Source organism: Colobus angolensis, unplaced genomic scaffold, assembly GCF_000951035.1.
Source record: "Colobus angolensis palliatus isolate OR3802 unplaced genomic scaffold, Cang.pa_1.0 Scaffold73, whole genome shotgun sequence".
NCBI lineage: Eukaryota > Metazoa > Chordata > Mammalia > Primates > Cercopithecidae > Colobus > Colobus angolensis.
The window spans coordinates 7,493,991-7,509,439 of record NW_012121043.1 but is presented as its reverse complement, the minus strand read 5'-3'; the positions used below and the strand labels follow the sequence as shown (position 1 = coordinate 7,509,439).

At 37.0% G+C, this 15,449-nt stretch overlaps 1 protein-coding gene across 2 annotated transcripts in view; it reads left to right on the top strand.

Moving 5' to 3' along the window:
* PROS1 (protein S (alpha)) overlaps positions 1–13,746 on the top strand; it is a 101,360-nt gene extending 87,614 nt beyond the window's left edge. The window contains exons 12-15 of one of the 2 annotated variants that reach the window (XM_011927602.1): positions 997–1,165; positions 6,617–6,768; positions 8,797–9,022; positions 12,382–13,746. In XM_011927602.1, the coding sequence (XP_011782992.1) occupies positions 997–1,165; positions 6,617–6,768; positions 8,797–9,022; positions 12,382–12,542 (708 nt within the window). In that variant the 3' untranslated portion in view covers positions 12,543–13,746. The remainder of the gene's footprint in view (positions 1–996; positions 1,166–6,616; positions 6,769–8,796; positions 9,023–12,381) is intronic. The other variant, XM_011927604.1, reaches the window with a different exon arrangement.
* Positions 13,747–15,449: the final 1,703 nt, after the last annotated feature.

Genomic DNA, 15,449 nt, shown 5'->3' with positions numbered 1-15,449 from the left:
CCTGCCCGATACACTTGCTGGTTTAATTTAAGTATTTACTATCTTATATCCATCTTTCACTCCTGGCAATTAATAGTTACTTTAACTTTTAGAAGATTTCTGTTACATGATATTAAGCTTGAATTAATTAACCCATGTTGACATGAGTATACCTGTTGTTTGAAACTGAGAAATTAAGACACTTTTAAAGTAAAATAAATTATTCAAAAAGTATCAATCATTTATGAAATGGCTTTTACATGCCTTGAGCCTGGCAGGATGCTTGATGGAGGCTAAAGAATGCAAACACTTTTGTGTCTGAAGAAACTTAGAGTCTGATTGGCAACATAAACCCATATTGTAAATGCCACTAAAGAAACACAAGGCCCGGCGCGGTGGCTCACACCTGTAATCCCAGCACTTTGGGAGGTCGATGCAGGTGGATCACCTGAGATCAGGAGTTCAAGACCAACCTAGCCAATGTGGCAAAACTCCATCTCTACTCAAAGTGCAAAAATGAGCCGGGTGTGGTGGCGGGCACCTGTAATCGCAGCAACTCGGGAGGCTGAGGCAGGAGAATCACTTGAACCAGGGAGGCAGAGGTTGCAGTGAGCCAAGATCCCGCCCCTGCACTCCAGCAAGACTCCATCTCAATCAAACAAACAAACAAAGAAGACAAACAAGACAACTTAGAGCCCAGGGCCACAGCTAGAAGCAAATATAGAACTTGAGAGCAGAAAAGTTACCACTGGATGATGAGGAGAGGCAAGTGGGGCTTGAAGTGTTAAAAATCATTAAGATCCCACTGAGGGCTTGTGATGGTATAAGCTCACTTGTACTGAAAAAGACTGTCCATCTGAAGAATACTTGGAAAAGAAAAACTTAAATAAAATTCAAAATATTTTCAACTATTATTAAAGAAAGGATTTTTTTTCTGTAAATGAAAACCTATACTCACAATCGAGCCACTTGTTTAAGTTTAAAATGCCCTCCTTGACTTACATTTTAATTTGTTAGATTAACCCTCGTCTAGATGGATGTATACGAAGCTGGAATTTGATGAAGCAAGGAGCTTCTGGAATAAAGGAAATTATTCAAGAAAAACAAAATAAGCATTGTCTGGTTACTGTGGAGAAGGGCTCCTACTATCCTGGTTCTGGAATTGCTCAATTTCACATAGATTATAGTAAGTGATTTTCCATTTATCTCTATTTTTGTCATTAATGAGTAAATTTATTCATCAACAAACAGTAATAATTTCTTTGGTAAACATTATCAAGTATCTGCTGTGTTCCCACTCTAGTCTTATGCTTATTCATACTATTATATACCTTTTACAGAAATTTTTCGGTGTATTGGGAAAATATAAAGGCATTTGAATGTGCTTGTGTTGTTATTTCAGGTTTATCAGTACAAAGCCTGATTCCTTTTGGGTAAATTCAATTGAGCTATTTTAAAGTTCACTGATTTCTCACTTGTATGGAGTCTACCAATGAATGCATCAAAAAGATTCATATTCATTTCTAGCATTTCTATTTGATGCTTTCTTAAAATTTCTACCTCCCTGTTGAAATTCCCTATCTGTTCACATGTGTCTAGTTTGTGTACTGAGATTTCAGTGTAGTCGTCATAATTATTTTAAATTCCCTGTCTCATAGTTCCAACTGTGTCATATCTGGGTCTGGTCATTTTGTTTGTTTTGTCCCTTGACCAAGTGTTGTTTTCCTTGCATCTTTGTGTATCCTGTAATTTTTGGTTTAGAGTTGGGCATCTTATGTATAATAGTAGAGACTGAGATAAAGAATATTTGTGTCTGGAAATGAGCACATTTCTTTTGCTATACTCTTAGTAATGAGATTGAATCAATGTGGTGAAAAGTTGAGCTTCTTAAGTTTTGCTGGTGCCAGGATTACCCTTAATGCACCACAGGTTTCAGATTTTTAAATTTTGTTTTGTTGTATTTTGTTTTTGAGATGGAGTCTTACTCTGTTGCCCAGCCTGGAGTGCAGTGGCGCGATCTTGGCTCACTGCAACCTCTGCCTCCTGGATTCAAGTGATTCTTCTGCCTCAGCCTCCCAAGTAGCTGGGACGACAGGTGCCCACTACCATGCCCGGCTAATTTTTGTATTTTTAGTAGAGATGAGGTTTCACCATATTGGCCAGGCTGGTCTTGAACTCCTGATCTTCATGATCCAGCCACCTCGGCCTCCCAAAATGCTGGGATTACAGGTGTGAGCCACCACGCCCAGCCTCAGATATTTAAAATACTACCTTCTGCTTATAATAAGGGAATGGTTTGCTAGCAAGTTTTTCTCTTTCTTTTCTTTCCTTCTTTTCCTCCTTCCTTTCTTTTCTTTTCTTTTTTTTTTCTTTTCTTTTCTTTTTTTTCCTGAGTCTCACTCTGTTGCCCAGGCTGGAGTGCAGTGCCACAGTCTCAGCTCACTGCCGTTTCAAGTGATTCTCATGCCTCAGCCTCCTGAGTAGCTGGAATTACAAGGGTGCGCCACCATACCCTGCTAATTTTTGTATTTTTGATGGGGTTTCGCCATGTTGGTCAGGCTGGTTTCAAACTCATGACATTAGGTGATCTGCCTGCCTCAGCTTACCCAAGGGCTGGGATTATAGGCTTGAGCCCCCATGCCTGGCCTAGAGAGTTTTTCATCATAGCAGCTCAGTTTTATGTATTCCCTCCATAATATGCCTCAAGAAAATGTCTCTCCCACTTGTGTCTCTCAAGCGTCTTGCCCACCCCCAGCAGAGCGCTCTTGTTACTTGACATTTGCTAACATGTCAGAGAAGACGCGGAGGTTGGGGAAGCATTCTATGTTGTTCTGGTACAAATTCAGTCTTAGGCAGGTGTTGTATCCCTGGGTCTCAGGAGTGTGGAATTCACTCTTTCTCTTCGCTGACTCTCGTCAGTAGGGGAGATGTCCAATGATCAGGACTCAAGATGTTTTCCTGCTCCTTCTCCATGATTGATAGCTTTTCTGTTTGTTTTTCCTAATCTGTAGTTGCAATGAGTCCTCATATGTGTCCTAATGACAAGGTTTGCTGCCTTTCTCCTGGCTTGGAAACTTTGTTGTGTAGAGAAGACCGAGAAGGATCTAGGTGGGGCTTTGTGGCTTCCCTGTAACTGGTACTGCTTCCAGGACCATATTAAGAGAGAGACTCTCTCGGGTCTCCTTCATCACACTCTGTTTTCTCGTGAGTGCACAGTAAGGTCTGTGGAGAAGAGCCTGTGAGTGAGTATGAATTGTCTTTTGTGTCTGTAGTTTCTAGGGCTTCTAAGCTCTTACATCAGCCCCCACATGGAGTTCAGCAATTAGTTTAAATCTTTACCTAAATTATTTTTGGCAAATTGCATGGCGTCTCCTATCTGCCCTAGGTTAGAAAGTGTTCTCATTCTGGCTCTCCTTGGAAACACCTGTCTTTCTTTAGATTTCTGGTTAGTTTGTTGCTCTGTGACCTCAGCTCTTTGATAGTTCCAAGAAAAGTCGTGATTATACAGATAATTTGGCTTTTGTTGTTGTCAGGGTAGGGGTAGTGCTCCTTCCAATTTTCTACAGCCTAAGTAGAGCAGGGAATCTTGCCATAGTGACCTTATAAATAATACTTCTGTGAACATCCTAAAACATTCTTCCTTCTACCTTTATGTGATTAATTCTGTGGAAGAAAATTTTAGAATTCGGTTATCTCTATCAAAGGTTATGCAAATATATAATTATTAGAGGTTCAATTACATTCTTTTCCAAAAATCTTTTATCAATTAATATTTCTACCAACAGAATGAGAAAGTGTATGCTTTAGTTTTTCTTTCCAATCTGATAGTTCAAAAAATAAATTTTGTAGGTTTGAATATTAATATTTTTTCCCTAATTTCTATTGAACTTGAATATCCTCCCATATGTTTATTAGCTATTTATGCATTCTATTTATTTTATTGAATTGTCTTTTTCTTTTTTAATAGTTCGTTATTTGCGCTACTAACACTTTGAGCATTATAAATTGTTAGCATTAATCTGATATCTCTGCTTTAAGAAAAAAATTACATTTTATTTGTGTTTATTTGTAACCTAAAATGGGTGAGGTAAGGTGGCTCACACCTATAATCCCAGAACTTTAGGAGACTGAGGCGGGCAGATTCCAAAGAGCTAGAGCCCAAGAGTTCAAGACCAGCCTTGGCAACATGGCGAAACCCTAACTTCACAAAAAATACAAAAATTAGCCAAGCCTGATGGCATGCGCTGGTAGTCCCAGCTACTCAGGAGGCTGAGGTGGGAGGATGGCTTGAGCCCAATAAGTTGACACAGCAGAGAACCATGATCTTTACCACTGCACTCCAGCCTGGATGACAGAGTGACAGCATATCTCAAAAAAAAAAAAAAAAAAGTGTTTACTACATTAATACAAATTTTTAAATTTTTATGTAATTGGAGGTACAAATGCAGATTTATTACATGCATGTATTGTGATATATTGTGTAGTGGTGAAATCTGGGCTTTTGGTGTACACATCACCCAAATAGTGAACATGATACCCAATTGGTAATTTTTCAACCCCTGCCCTCCTGCCACTCTCCCATCTTTCGTAGTCTCTTTTTACTACGTTTGTTTGTTTGTTTTTGAAATAGGGTCTCTCTCTGTCATCCAGGCTGGAGTGCAGTGGTGCAATCATGGCTCACTGTAACCTAGACCTTCTGGGCTCAAGCAATCTTCCCGTCTCTGTCTCCCAAGTAGCTAGGACAACAGCTGCATGCCACCATGCCTTGCTAATTTCTATGTTTTGCAGAGACAGAGTCTTCCTATGTTGCTCAGGTCAGTTTTCAAACTCCTTGCCTCAAGTGATCCTCCTGCCTCAGCCTCCCAGTGCTGGTATTACAGGCATGAGCCACTGTGCCTAGCCTTTTTTATTACATTTCTAAGGACAAATTTTACAAAAATGATTTCCCTTTTTCTAACATAAATTAATACAATGCCTAGCTGTGTTCTGCATATGAAGGATTTTTTTTTAAGTTATAAATGGGGTGAGGATTAAATTAGGATAAAACTAAATCCACAGTGATTTGGCCAAAGGAAAAAAATCCTGAAAAGGTAATGAAAATGAGTTACATTGTATCTAAAAAATTACTTTAATAAGTAATTAATCATTTCATGGATAATTTGTAAGTGATCTACTTTGTAATTAATATTTAATGTTACATTTTAACTTCTATACATTTGCCTGTTCATTTTAGTTTGAGTTTAATATCCTGTGTTAAATTTACTTATTTCAAGATAAATGTTTAGGTGATAGAAATTCCAATTACCCTGGTTTGAGCATTACACATTGTATGCATTTATCAAATGACATATGTACCCCAAAATATGTACAATTATGATATATCAATTAAAAATTACTTATTTCACAATGATTACATATACACATTCTTTTTTTTTTTTTTTTTGGAGACAGAGTCTCACTCTTTTTCCCAGGCTGGAGTGCAGTGACGTGATTTCAGCTCACTGCAACCTCTGCCTCCTGAGTTCAAGCGATTCTCCTGAATCAAGCCTCCTGAGTAGCTGGGACTACAGGTACACACCACCATGCTCGGCTAATTTTGTGTATTTTTTTTTCAGTAGAGATGCTTCACCATGTCGCCCAGGCTGGTCTCGAACTCCTGAGCTCAGGCAATTCCAAAGTACTAGGATTACAGGCATGTGCCACTGCACCTGGCCTATCTATTTTTTTCTTCTGGGTGGGAATTACAGGATTATAATGGAAAACTCTGTGACATTATATGTGGCTAAGTGGAAGAACATCTTGTCAAAGGAAAATGATTTTCCTTATTCACATTTACCCTTTCAAGGGCTCCATGTGGTATTTGGGCTTTGCTATATGTTACATTATATTACATGAGGAAGACTTCATCCAGATTATGAACTAATATTTTTAGGAATCCAACTACTCTGGAAACATATTAATTCAACAAATATCTATCGAGTGACTGCTGGGGAAACAAAGCAATGATAGAGACATATACCTCCTAGAGCTTGCGCTTTAGTGGGATAGACACTTAACCTAGTAATGAAGAAGGAGAATGTGGAGGATTATGACAAGAGAGTCACGAAACAAGGGTTCCCATTCTGATTTCAAACTAACTGCTGATGTCAGTGTATTTCTCTAGTATCAAACTATCCAACTCTCCTATATATATAGATCATATTCATCCTTTGGAGTGATGGTGGCAACTGTACCCAGATTTTCCCTCAATGATTACAGAGAATTTGTTGAACTTTCAAATGTGTACTTTGAAATATGATCACTTTGAGAGCATTGGTGAGTGTGCAAGGGAGAAGGAAGAGCTGTTAAAGAGCCAACAGGGAAAATCCATGATAATCCTTAACACCACATTCCAGAATTCTCTTCTAGGAAGAACGGGAAGATGGGACTCCATTTGCGTGTTTCTTACCTGCATTAAAAACAATTTTTTTTTATTGTTTTGTTTTGCCTAGATTATATAGATCATTGAGAAAGGGAACGAAATGTTTAGTATTACACAAGATAGTTTTGAATATTATCCAGACTGTATTAATAATAATTCCTCCTGGTGCACTTTAGGAGTGCATTGATCATATTTCTGTTTCATTCTTTTAAATAGATAATGGATCCAATGCTGAGGGTTGGCATATAAATGTGACCTTGAATATTCGTCCATCCATGGGCACTGGTGTTATGCTTGCCTTGGTTTCTAGTAACAACACAGTGCCCTTTGCTGTGTCCTTGGTGGACTCCACCTCTGAAAAATCACAGGTAACTTAACTCTAAACCTACATGAGCCTTGTTTTTCTTTTCATTTTTTAAAATGGATATATAGCAGTACTTACCTCAAAGGACTATTTCGAAGATTAAATAAAGTAACTTATGTAAAGTGATTTGGCAGTATTTACCTCAAAGGACTATTTTGAAGATTAAATAACGTAACTTATGTAAAGTATTTGGCACAATCTCCAGCACATCATTAAGGACTCAAAAAATTGTCTATTATTGTTACTTTTTTTGCTGGCTTGTTTCCAAGGTCTGAACAAAGAAGTAAGGGGAGGGAGGATTGAAAAACCTACTGCATCTATAGGTAAGATTAGGCAGACTCTCACAGAGGCTGCTTGGAATCATCCGAGTGCATAGAGTATCCACCCTTATTAAGAATCCTTTAAGCATCGTGGGAATTAGTCTGTACTGTCAACATAGAAGTGAGTCTAATTACAGTGCACTGTCAGATATTCAGTGCTTAATTATAATGTTTTGTTCTTTCTTACACTCTTAATCTTTTCTCCCAAGAGTAAGTTAGGAAAAAGGAGAGAAAGTTAAAACTGGTCCACTTGGCTTCTTATTGGCAACTCTTATTTGAAATTAGGAGGAAGAACACAAAAAAACCTTAGATGAAAGGAAATATGAGGGTTATCAGAAGATCTATATTATTCAGACTTCTATTAGAGGATAGTTGCTCTGTCTATGTGTCATCCACAGTGGATTCCAACAAGTTATAGCAAGAAGCTGACGTTTATGCCAAGGCTGGCTTGGTTGCTTTCAGTAGATTTTAGAAAGAGACCTGTGGTTGAATAATGTCAATTGCAGTAAAACAGGTTATGCTGTTTGCAACCTAACGTATGATTCAGGGAGGAGGATGGGAAGTTTCTGGTGGTTAACCATAAGTAACCTAAAAATATCCTGATGAGTTTTTTTGTTTTAATCTCCTGTCTTTAAGGAGCTTTCTACATTTGGATTTCAGGGTTTTTTTTTATTTGCTAGTTTGTTTTTCTTTGTAAACAAAATTGAATTCCTATCTTCAACACTATGTTCATGCAGTGGAGGAGGTTAACGCATGCCATGTCTTTGATATTTATTTTATCCTTTGAGTGTTTGCCTCCATGATTCTTTCTTTGTATGTCAGAATTCCTTCATAAGGTCTATGTGCAATATTTCATAACTATATTCCAGATACCATTGATCATTCTGGAACATTTTCTTTATTGACCATCTCTTTTAATGAGTTTAAGGATATGGACATATACAACACAATAACAGATTTCCTCAAGCAACCTGTATTTGCAAAGTATAGTCTTTTCACTTCAAATAGGTATCTTGGATTCCTAAATAAACATTTCTGACTATGGTTTTATCACTTTCCTCTATGCCATATAAGCTACATGAAGAGAGCACACTCAACACATTGAGTAATTTAGGCATAACAGCAGTTTGAAAAGTTCAACAGAATGAACACAGTTTCTTTCTGGAGAATCTTCTGGTAAATGTTCTATAATGTACTGTTGGCAATCCCTGGTTTTTCTTTCTCAGGGCCTGTTCACTTATTTTATCCCAAGTCTATAGGATTGCTTGTGTGGCGCAAAGAAACCTGTTAGTCCTGCTGACATATGCTTACTAAAGCATTTTAAATTTCCCAGGTTTTTTCTTCAACAAAGAGTGATTTCAACTCCTTCCCTTTTCATATGTAAACTTGGAAATTAGGAAGGCTCATAAACAGAAAGATATTGCTTAAGACACTCCTGTAGGTTCCGGTTGTCTTACTGAATTTTCGGAAACCAGTATACATTTACATGTTAGCTAAACTTAGAGTTTGTAAAACTAGTGTGTATTTTAAAATTTAGTCATAATTATTATGTTAGTGTTATAATAATTAGTAATTCTTCACTTAAATTTAGAGACTCTATCACACATTTTCTTTCCTTATTGAAATTTAGTTTTTGACTTTCAAAAACTCAAAAGTCACTCTTAAGCAACATTACTCTTACTCCTTGCTTATATTGAATCTTTGCTCTTCAGGATATTGTGTTATCTGTTGAAAATACTGTAATATATCGGATACAGGCCCTAAGTCTATGTTCCAATCAACGATCTCATCTGGAATTTAGAGTCAACAGAAACAATCTGGAGTTGTTGACACCACTTAAAATAGAAACCATCTCCCACGAAGAGCTACAAAGACAACTTGCCATCTTGGACAAAGCAATGACAGGAAAAGTGGCCACGTACCTGGGTGGCCTTCCAGGTACTTTTTCTTCAGTTTTAAAAAGTGTATTTTAAATCAAATTGATAGTATTTTAAATACATAATTATACTAAAAAAGCATCAGAAGGGAACATAAACTCCAGTACTCATTATTCTTTTTCTAGGGGCTAGTACCAACAGTTTATTGGCATATTTTTGTTTTATTTAGTTTAAAAACTTTAAACTAAGGCTGATCAAGTTTTGCTGCATTTGGCTATTCCAGCCAGAAAGGATATGTTATTTTATTTCGTCGTCACAATAGTCTTTTAAGTTCAACATTTGTTTGCATCCAATATTTATTCATTTATTATTAAGTTCTTCTTATCATTTATCCAAGTTTTTTTTTTTTTTTTTTTTTTTTTTATGGAGTCGCGCTCAATCGCCCAGACTGGAGTGCAGTGGCGCGATCTCGGCTCACTGCAAGCTCCGCCTCCCGGGTTCCCGCCATTCTCCTGCCTCAGCCTCCGGAGTAGCTGGGACTACAGGCGCCGCCACCACGCCCGGCTGATTTTTTGTATTTTTAGTGGAGACGGGGTTTACCATGTTAGCCAGGATGGTCTCCATCTGCTGACCTTGTGATCTGTCCGCCTCCGCCTCCCAAAGTGCTGGGATTACAGGCGTGAGCCACCGCGCCCAGCCCCATTTATCCAGCCTTTATTAAGACCCTGTGTCACAGGTGCTCGCAACATAGTAATAAACAATCTAGTGGCAGAGGTAGACATTAAACAACTAATTAGGAAAATATCAAAATAATTAAAATTGTGATCACTTTTATGAGGGAAAAGTATGGGTTACCTTTAGAACCTGAAAATATGACCTCTCACCTGGTCGTGGGGGCCAGAAACAACTGGTCTGAAAATAGACCAAACTATAAATCTGATACTGAAAAGGTTAAATAAATTTAACCAGGTGTGGGAGTGGGGATTGTAGTTATTATGGAAGTAAAATGTGCCATGTGTGGGCAGAGTGGAAAGGGATGACACGCTGGAGGAATCTGTAGGATATCAGTATGGTTAAAGCATACTGAGCAAGGGAGACGGTGGTATATAATGAGGCTGTGAACTGGGTGGTTGGATAGATTGTTTGTATGCAGAGTTCAGGGTCATAAGTCTTATAACGAGAGACATGGAACTATTAAAAGTATAGCAATATTACAATTTTAAAAAGTCATTCTGCATGCTGGATGGAGATGGATAGGTGGGAGACAACAGTGGGTTTAATTGAGATGATCTGAGAGGCTATTCAGTAGTCCAGATGAGGAAGCAATGACAATAGTTGCAGTATCTAAATTACCATCAATTGTTGCAAAACAAACAGTCTGGGCATTGTTCCAAGTGCCTCAAATATATCCACTTGTTTAATTTTCAAAATAGTCCAGTGAAGTAAGTGCTATTGTTATCCCCATTTTACAGATGAGGAAAACCGAGGAAGCCGCAGGACTAGGGTGATAGCAGTAAAGATGATGGGCAGTGAATAGATTGGAGATATGTGTTAGAAACAAAATTAATAGGATTCAATGACTGAAAGACAGGTATAAGGGTGACTTTTAGGTATCTGGCATGACCAGTTGTGTGGATGGATGGAGATTCCATTTACCAAGATGGCGAAAACTGGAGGAAAAGCAGATTAATCTTTAACTGAATATTGGAAAATATGAAATTGGCACCAATATTTCACTTTGAATGGAAAAAAAGAGACAGAAAGTTATTTACAAGCATTTTCAGATGACATTTGCAATTTTATTCTCATGGGGAGAATTCTGAGTTTGATGTCTGGATCTCTGATAACCTTCAATATATTGCTTAAACTGCTCAGGGTCTTGATTTCCCATACATGGAAATTGTATCTGGGGTTTTGGGAAATAGAAGTAAATAGGCTTTAAAAGCTATAGATAGGGAAATAGAAGTAAATAGGCTTTAAAAGCTATAGCTAGCTAGCTAGCTAGCTAGATAGGGTCTTGATTTCCCATACATGGAAATTGTATCTGGGGTTTTGGGAAATAGAAGTAAATAGGCTTTAAAAGCTATAGATAGTGAAATAGAAGTAAATAGGCTTTAAAAGCTATAGATAGATAGATAGATAGATAGATAGATAGATAGATAGATAGATAGATAGATCGATAGAGGTAACATAGATAGATCAATAGAGATAAGTAGCGAGCATGCCTAATTATTAGGGACTGAAATTATAGTTTAAATGAATGAATTCTATATTGAAATCTACCTACTACCTTATCCACAAGTTAGTTGAATGCAATTTTAGGAAATCAAACCAACAAAGAGTTTAAAAGAAGCAGAATTATCAAAATTTCAGTGGTTTTGGGACTTTGGCAACAGCACTGAGGACTAACTTCAGGCAAAATGTCTTGAGAGAAAGAGTGGGGAAAATTTGAGAGGAGCTAAATATTGAGATATTAAGAGTATAAACTGTGGGATGGGTAAATTATTAATTGCATGCCAAGTAGGCATGCTAAATTACATGTGAAGAATTAAAACCCAAGAGAAATGGATGATTTTGAGTAATTGCATTCCTCAAAAAATGAATGAATTTGAGTAATTTCTTTTCTCAAAAAAGGAAAAGTGGCAAAATCTATGATGTGTAGCCCAACTTGAAAGGGATTCTTAACAAATGCTATGAACTCGTAATAATGTGTGAACTTTATTCACTGAGATGGCAAGTTAGAAGTTGAAAATTTCAAGATTTTTTTTTTGGCACGAGGTACTGAAGATGAAGAATAAGGGCTAAAGAATATCCATTGTGAGTTAAGATTAATGGAGAGGAGAAGCCAACAAAGAGGAAGGAAATTGTTATTTTTAGGAACTCCAAATAGTACATGAAAGTGAATCCTCTATCATGACCTATTGCATGCTCAACAAAAGATTATTTCTTTGGAAAAAATACAGAAACCTGCTTTTATTCCAACAATAATAAAAGAGATATATTGATCATGGCATTGAAAAGAGATTTCCAAGTAGCTATAATTTGGAGTTGAAAAAATGATTTAACAATGCTTAACATGTTACTTAAGTTTAAAGAGAAAATCATATGTTATTTGTATAATAAAAATAGAATGTCACAAGAATATGCTTGTTTTACTCTCCCTCAAATGTGTTTAAGTTTAAATGGAACTAATTGTATTAATGAAATCCGAGGAACTCATGACGTGTTGAATTCACTGAAGTATAATAAGATGTATATCAGAGTCACTTAATGTATATTTTTGGAATAGAATTTCATTATTAACTTTTCCTTTAGGATTAGAATTTTGCTAGAAATAGGAAGTCTGAACGACTTCTCTCACTGGAAACAAACAAGATACTAAAAGTCTTGGACTAATAGTCTAATATTCTGCTTTTACAGATGTTCCATTCAGTGCCACACCAGTGAATGCCTTTTATAATGGCTGCATGGAAGTGAATATTAATGGTGTACAGTTGGATCTGGATGAAGCCATTTCTAAACATAATGATATTAGAGCTCACTCATGTCCATCAGTTTGGAAAAAGACAAAGAATTCTTAAGCCATCTTTTCTCTGCTGATACTACCTTTTCCCTGTGTGTAATTATACTTATGTTTCAACAACAGCTGAAGGGTTTTATTTACAATGTGCAGTCTTTGATTATTTTGTGGTCCTTTCCTGGGATTTTTAAAAGGTCCTTTGTCAAGGAAAAAAATTCTGTTGTGATGTAAATCACAGTAAAGAAATTCTTACTTCTCTTGCTATCTAAGAATAGTGAAAAATAACAATTTTAAATTTGAATTTTTTCCTACAAATGACAGTTTCAATTTTTGTTCAGAAAACTGAATTTTAATTTTATCATCATGAACTACTGTCTAAATACCTTTTTTTTTTTTTTCAGAAAGCAAGGAAGTAAGCTCAAACAAAAGTGCATGTAATTAAATACTATTGTTCATAGGCAGATACTATTTTGTTTTTGTTTTGTTTTTTCCTGCTGAAGGTAGAAGAGATGGTAGTCTATTACATCTGAATGGAATGGAGGGTCCTAATGCCTTATTTCAAAACATTTCCTCATGGGGACCAGCTTTGGCTTCATCTTTCTCTTGCGTGGCTTCACATTTAAACCAGTATCTTTATTGAATTAGAAAACAAGTGGAACAAATTTTCCTGAGAGCAGCACAGGAATCTTACTTCTTGGGAGCTACAGTCTGTCAGGATGAGACATCAGATTAGGCTGGATACATGGAGAAATCTGAAATGGGCACATTTCTTATATTTGGCTGTGTCATCATACAAGGTCTACATTACGAAAGATGGAATTCAGAGACGGACAGGAGAATGAACAGATGTGGGAGTTCGTAGTTTTCCTTGAATCCAACTTTTAATTACCAGAGTAGGTTGCCAAAATGTGGTTGTTGAAGTACAAAGGGAACTATGAAAACCGGAACAAATTTTAAGAAAAGGATAACCACGGAGGGATATAGTGAGTATTGTATCTTTGTAATCAAAGAAGGAGGTAAGATTGCCAGGTGCCTGCTGGTACAGTGATGCATTTCAAGTGGCAGTTTTATCACATTTGAATCTACCATTCATAGCCAGATGCACATCAGGTGTTTCACTGACAGTTTTCAAAAATAAATTCTTTTCATTATATTTTATATCACATAATAAACTGGTGTATAATTTTAAAATGCATGTGAATATCTTTATTATATCAACTGTTTGAATAAAATATACAATTACATAATAGACATTTAACTCTTCATACAACGAAGTAGTTCTTCAGTTAAAAGACAGATAAAGCTCAAATATTTGAATAATATTTACGATTGGGTGGTAGACTGGAACTCAGAAAGTGAAAAGAAGTAAAAGTAACACGTGTCTTTTGACATATCCCAGAAATTGTCTTGCTAGATATAATTTTTCTCCCGATTGCCACCAGGTACTATGGGGGATGAATATCAGCAAGTGACTGTTGATAATTACATTCATGTAAAAAAGCAAGGAAAAAGAAAAACAGAGAAGACATGAGAGAGGGGAAAAAAAGAGTGAAAGAAAGGGGAAAATGAATTTCTTCTCAGGAGGAATTCCCTGCTTTTCACTCGATTATGCCACATACAAGTCAGATATAGGGATCAATTCTACCTTTCACATCAGAAACCTTTCTGCATGCACTGATGCTCATCGAGGCTCCAGACACGCATTTATAAATTTCATCTACCTTTGAGATGTGCTCATACGTGGCTAGAGAGAGGGTCTAGACCTATGGCTAAGAATCTTTGATTGATGTTTAATTTTGGACTTTGCCAAGAAATATAGATGCCTAGTTTTAAAGAGTTGGTAGAGAACAGTAGTTTTCTGAAGGCAAAGTGGATATTTGGTGCCATTTCAGCTTTGTATGTAAGTGAAAAAACTCCAAATAACACGGCCATCCAGAGTCCCTTAGAACTCACATTTTGAAAAAGTTTTCTTTTTTCTTTTTGAACATGTTATATGACATGGTAATAGAACTCAACCATTTACAGCAGTCAGTGATGGGTCAGTAAAACCATCAGTACTGGTTAATCTGTAAGAACGGGACTATTCACCTCATTTCTCCTGTCTGAAAGTATAATTCCAGTCTTAGTCCGTATATGTCAGTGCAATAAATATTTCCAATTTTCTTTTCATTCTAGAATTAAGGAACTGGTGGTATTACTGGAAAGGGGACTTTTTCATGTGAAAATTTATTTTTTCACAAAATAATTGCCTATTTATTTTTGCATTCCCCTAGACCTTTAGTTGCAATCATCAGTGGGAACTGAAATAATACAGAAGATGAATATCTGAAATAATTTTATTTCAGATTTCATCATGTTGCTATTAATATTGATTTGGGAGATGGTCACTAGAGACTCAAAGGACTAGTCTGATAATTTCTAAATCATTCATTCAGCAACAAATATTTATCAAGCACCTACTCTACTCTGTGCATGTGGAGTCAAAAGTAGAATGTCTGAGGGCTAAACCCAATGGAATAGGAAGTCACAATACTCAGGTTGGCCCTTGGTAGTCCTCAGATTTCTGTTCCTTGGAGCTACAAAGCAGCTCTTTTCTGGTCATCCTAAGAAATTGAAGTGATAAAACTTTTGGTCGGCCGGGTCTGGTGGCTCACGCCTCTAATCCCGGCACTTTGGGAGGCCGAGGCGGGCGGATCACCTGAGGTCAGGAGTTCAAGACCAGCCTGGTCAACATGGTGAAACTTCATCTTTACTAAAAATACAAAAATTAGCTGGGCATGGTGGCAGGCGCCTGTAATCCCAGCTAGTCGGGAGGCTGAGACAGGAGAATCGCTTGAACCCAGGAGGTGGAGGTGGCAGTGAGCCGAGATTATGCCATTGCACTCCAGCCTGGGCAACAGGGTGAGAGTCTGTCTCAAAAAAACAAACAAAAAAACTTTTGGTCAGTAGTTTGCTCCTTTTGAAGAAG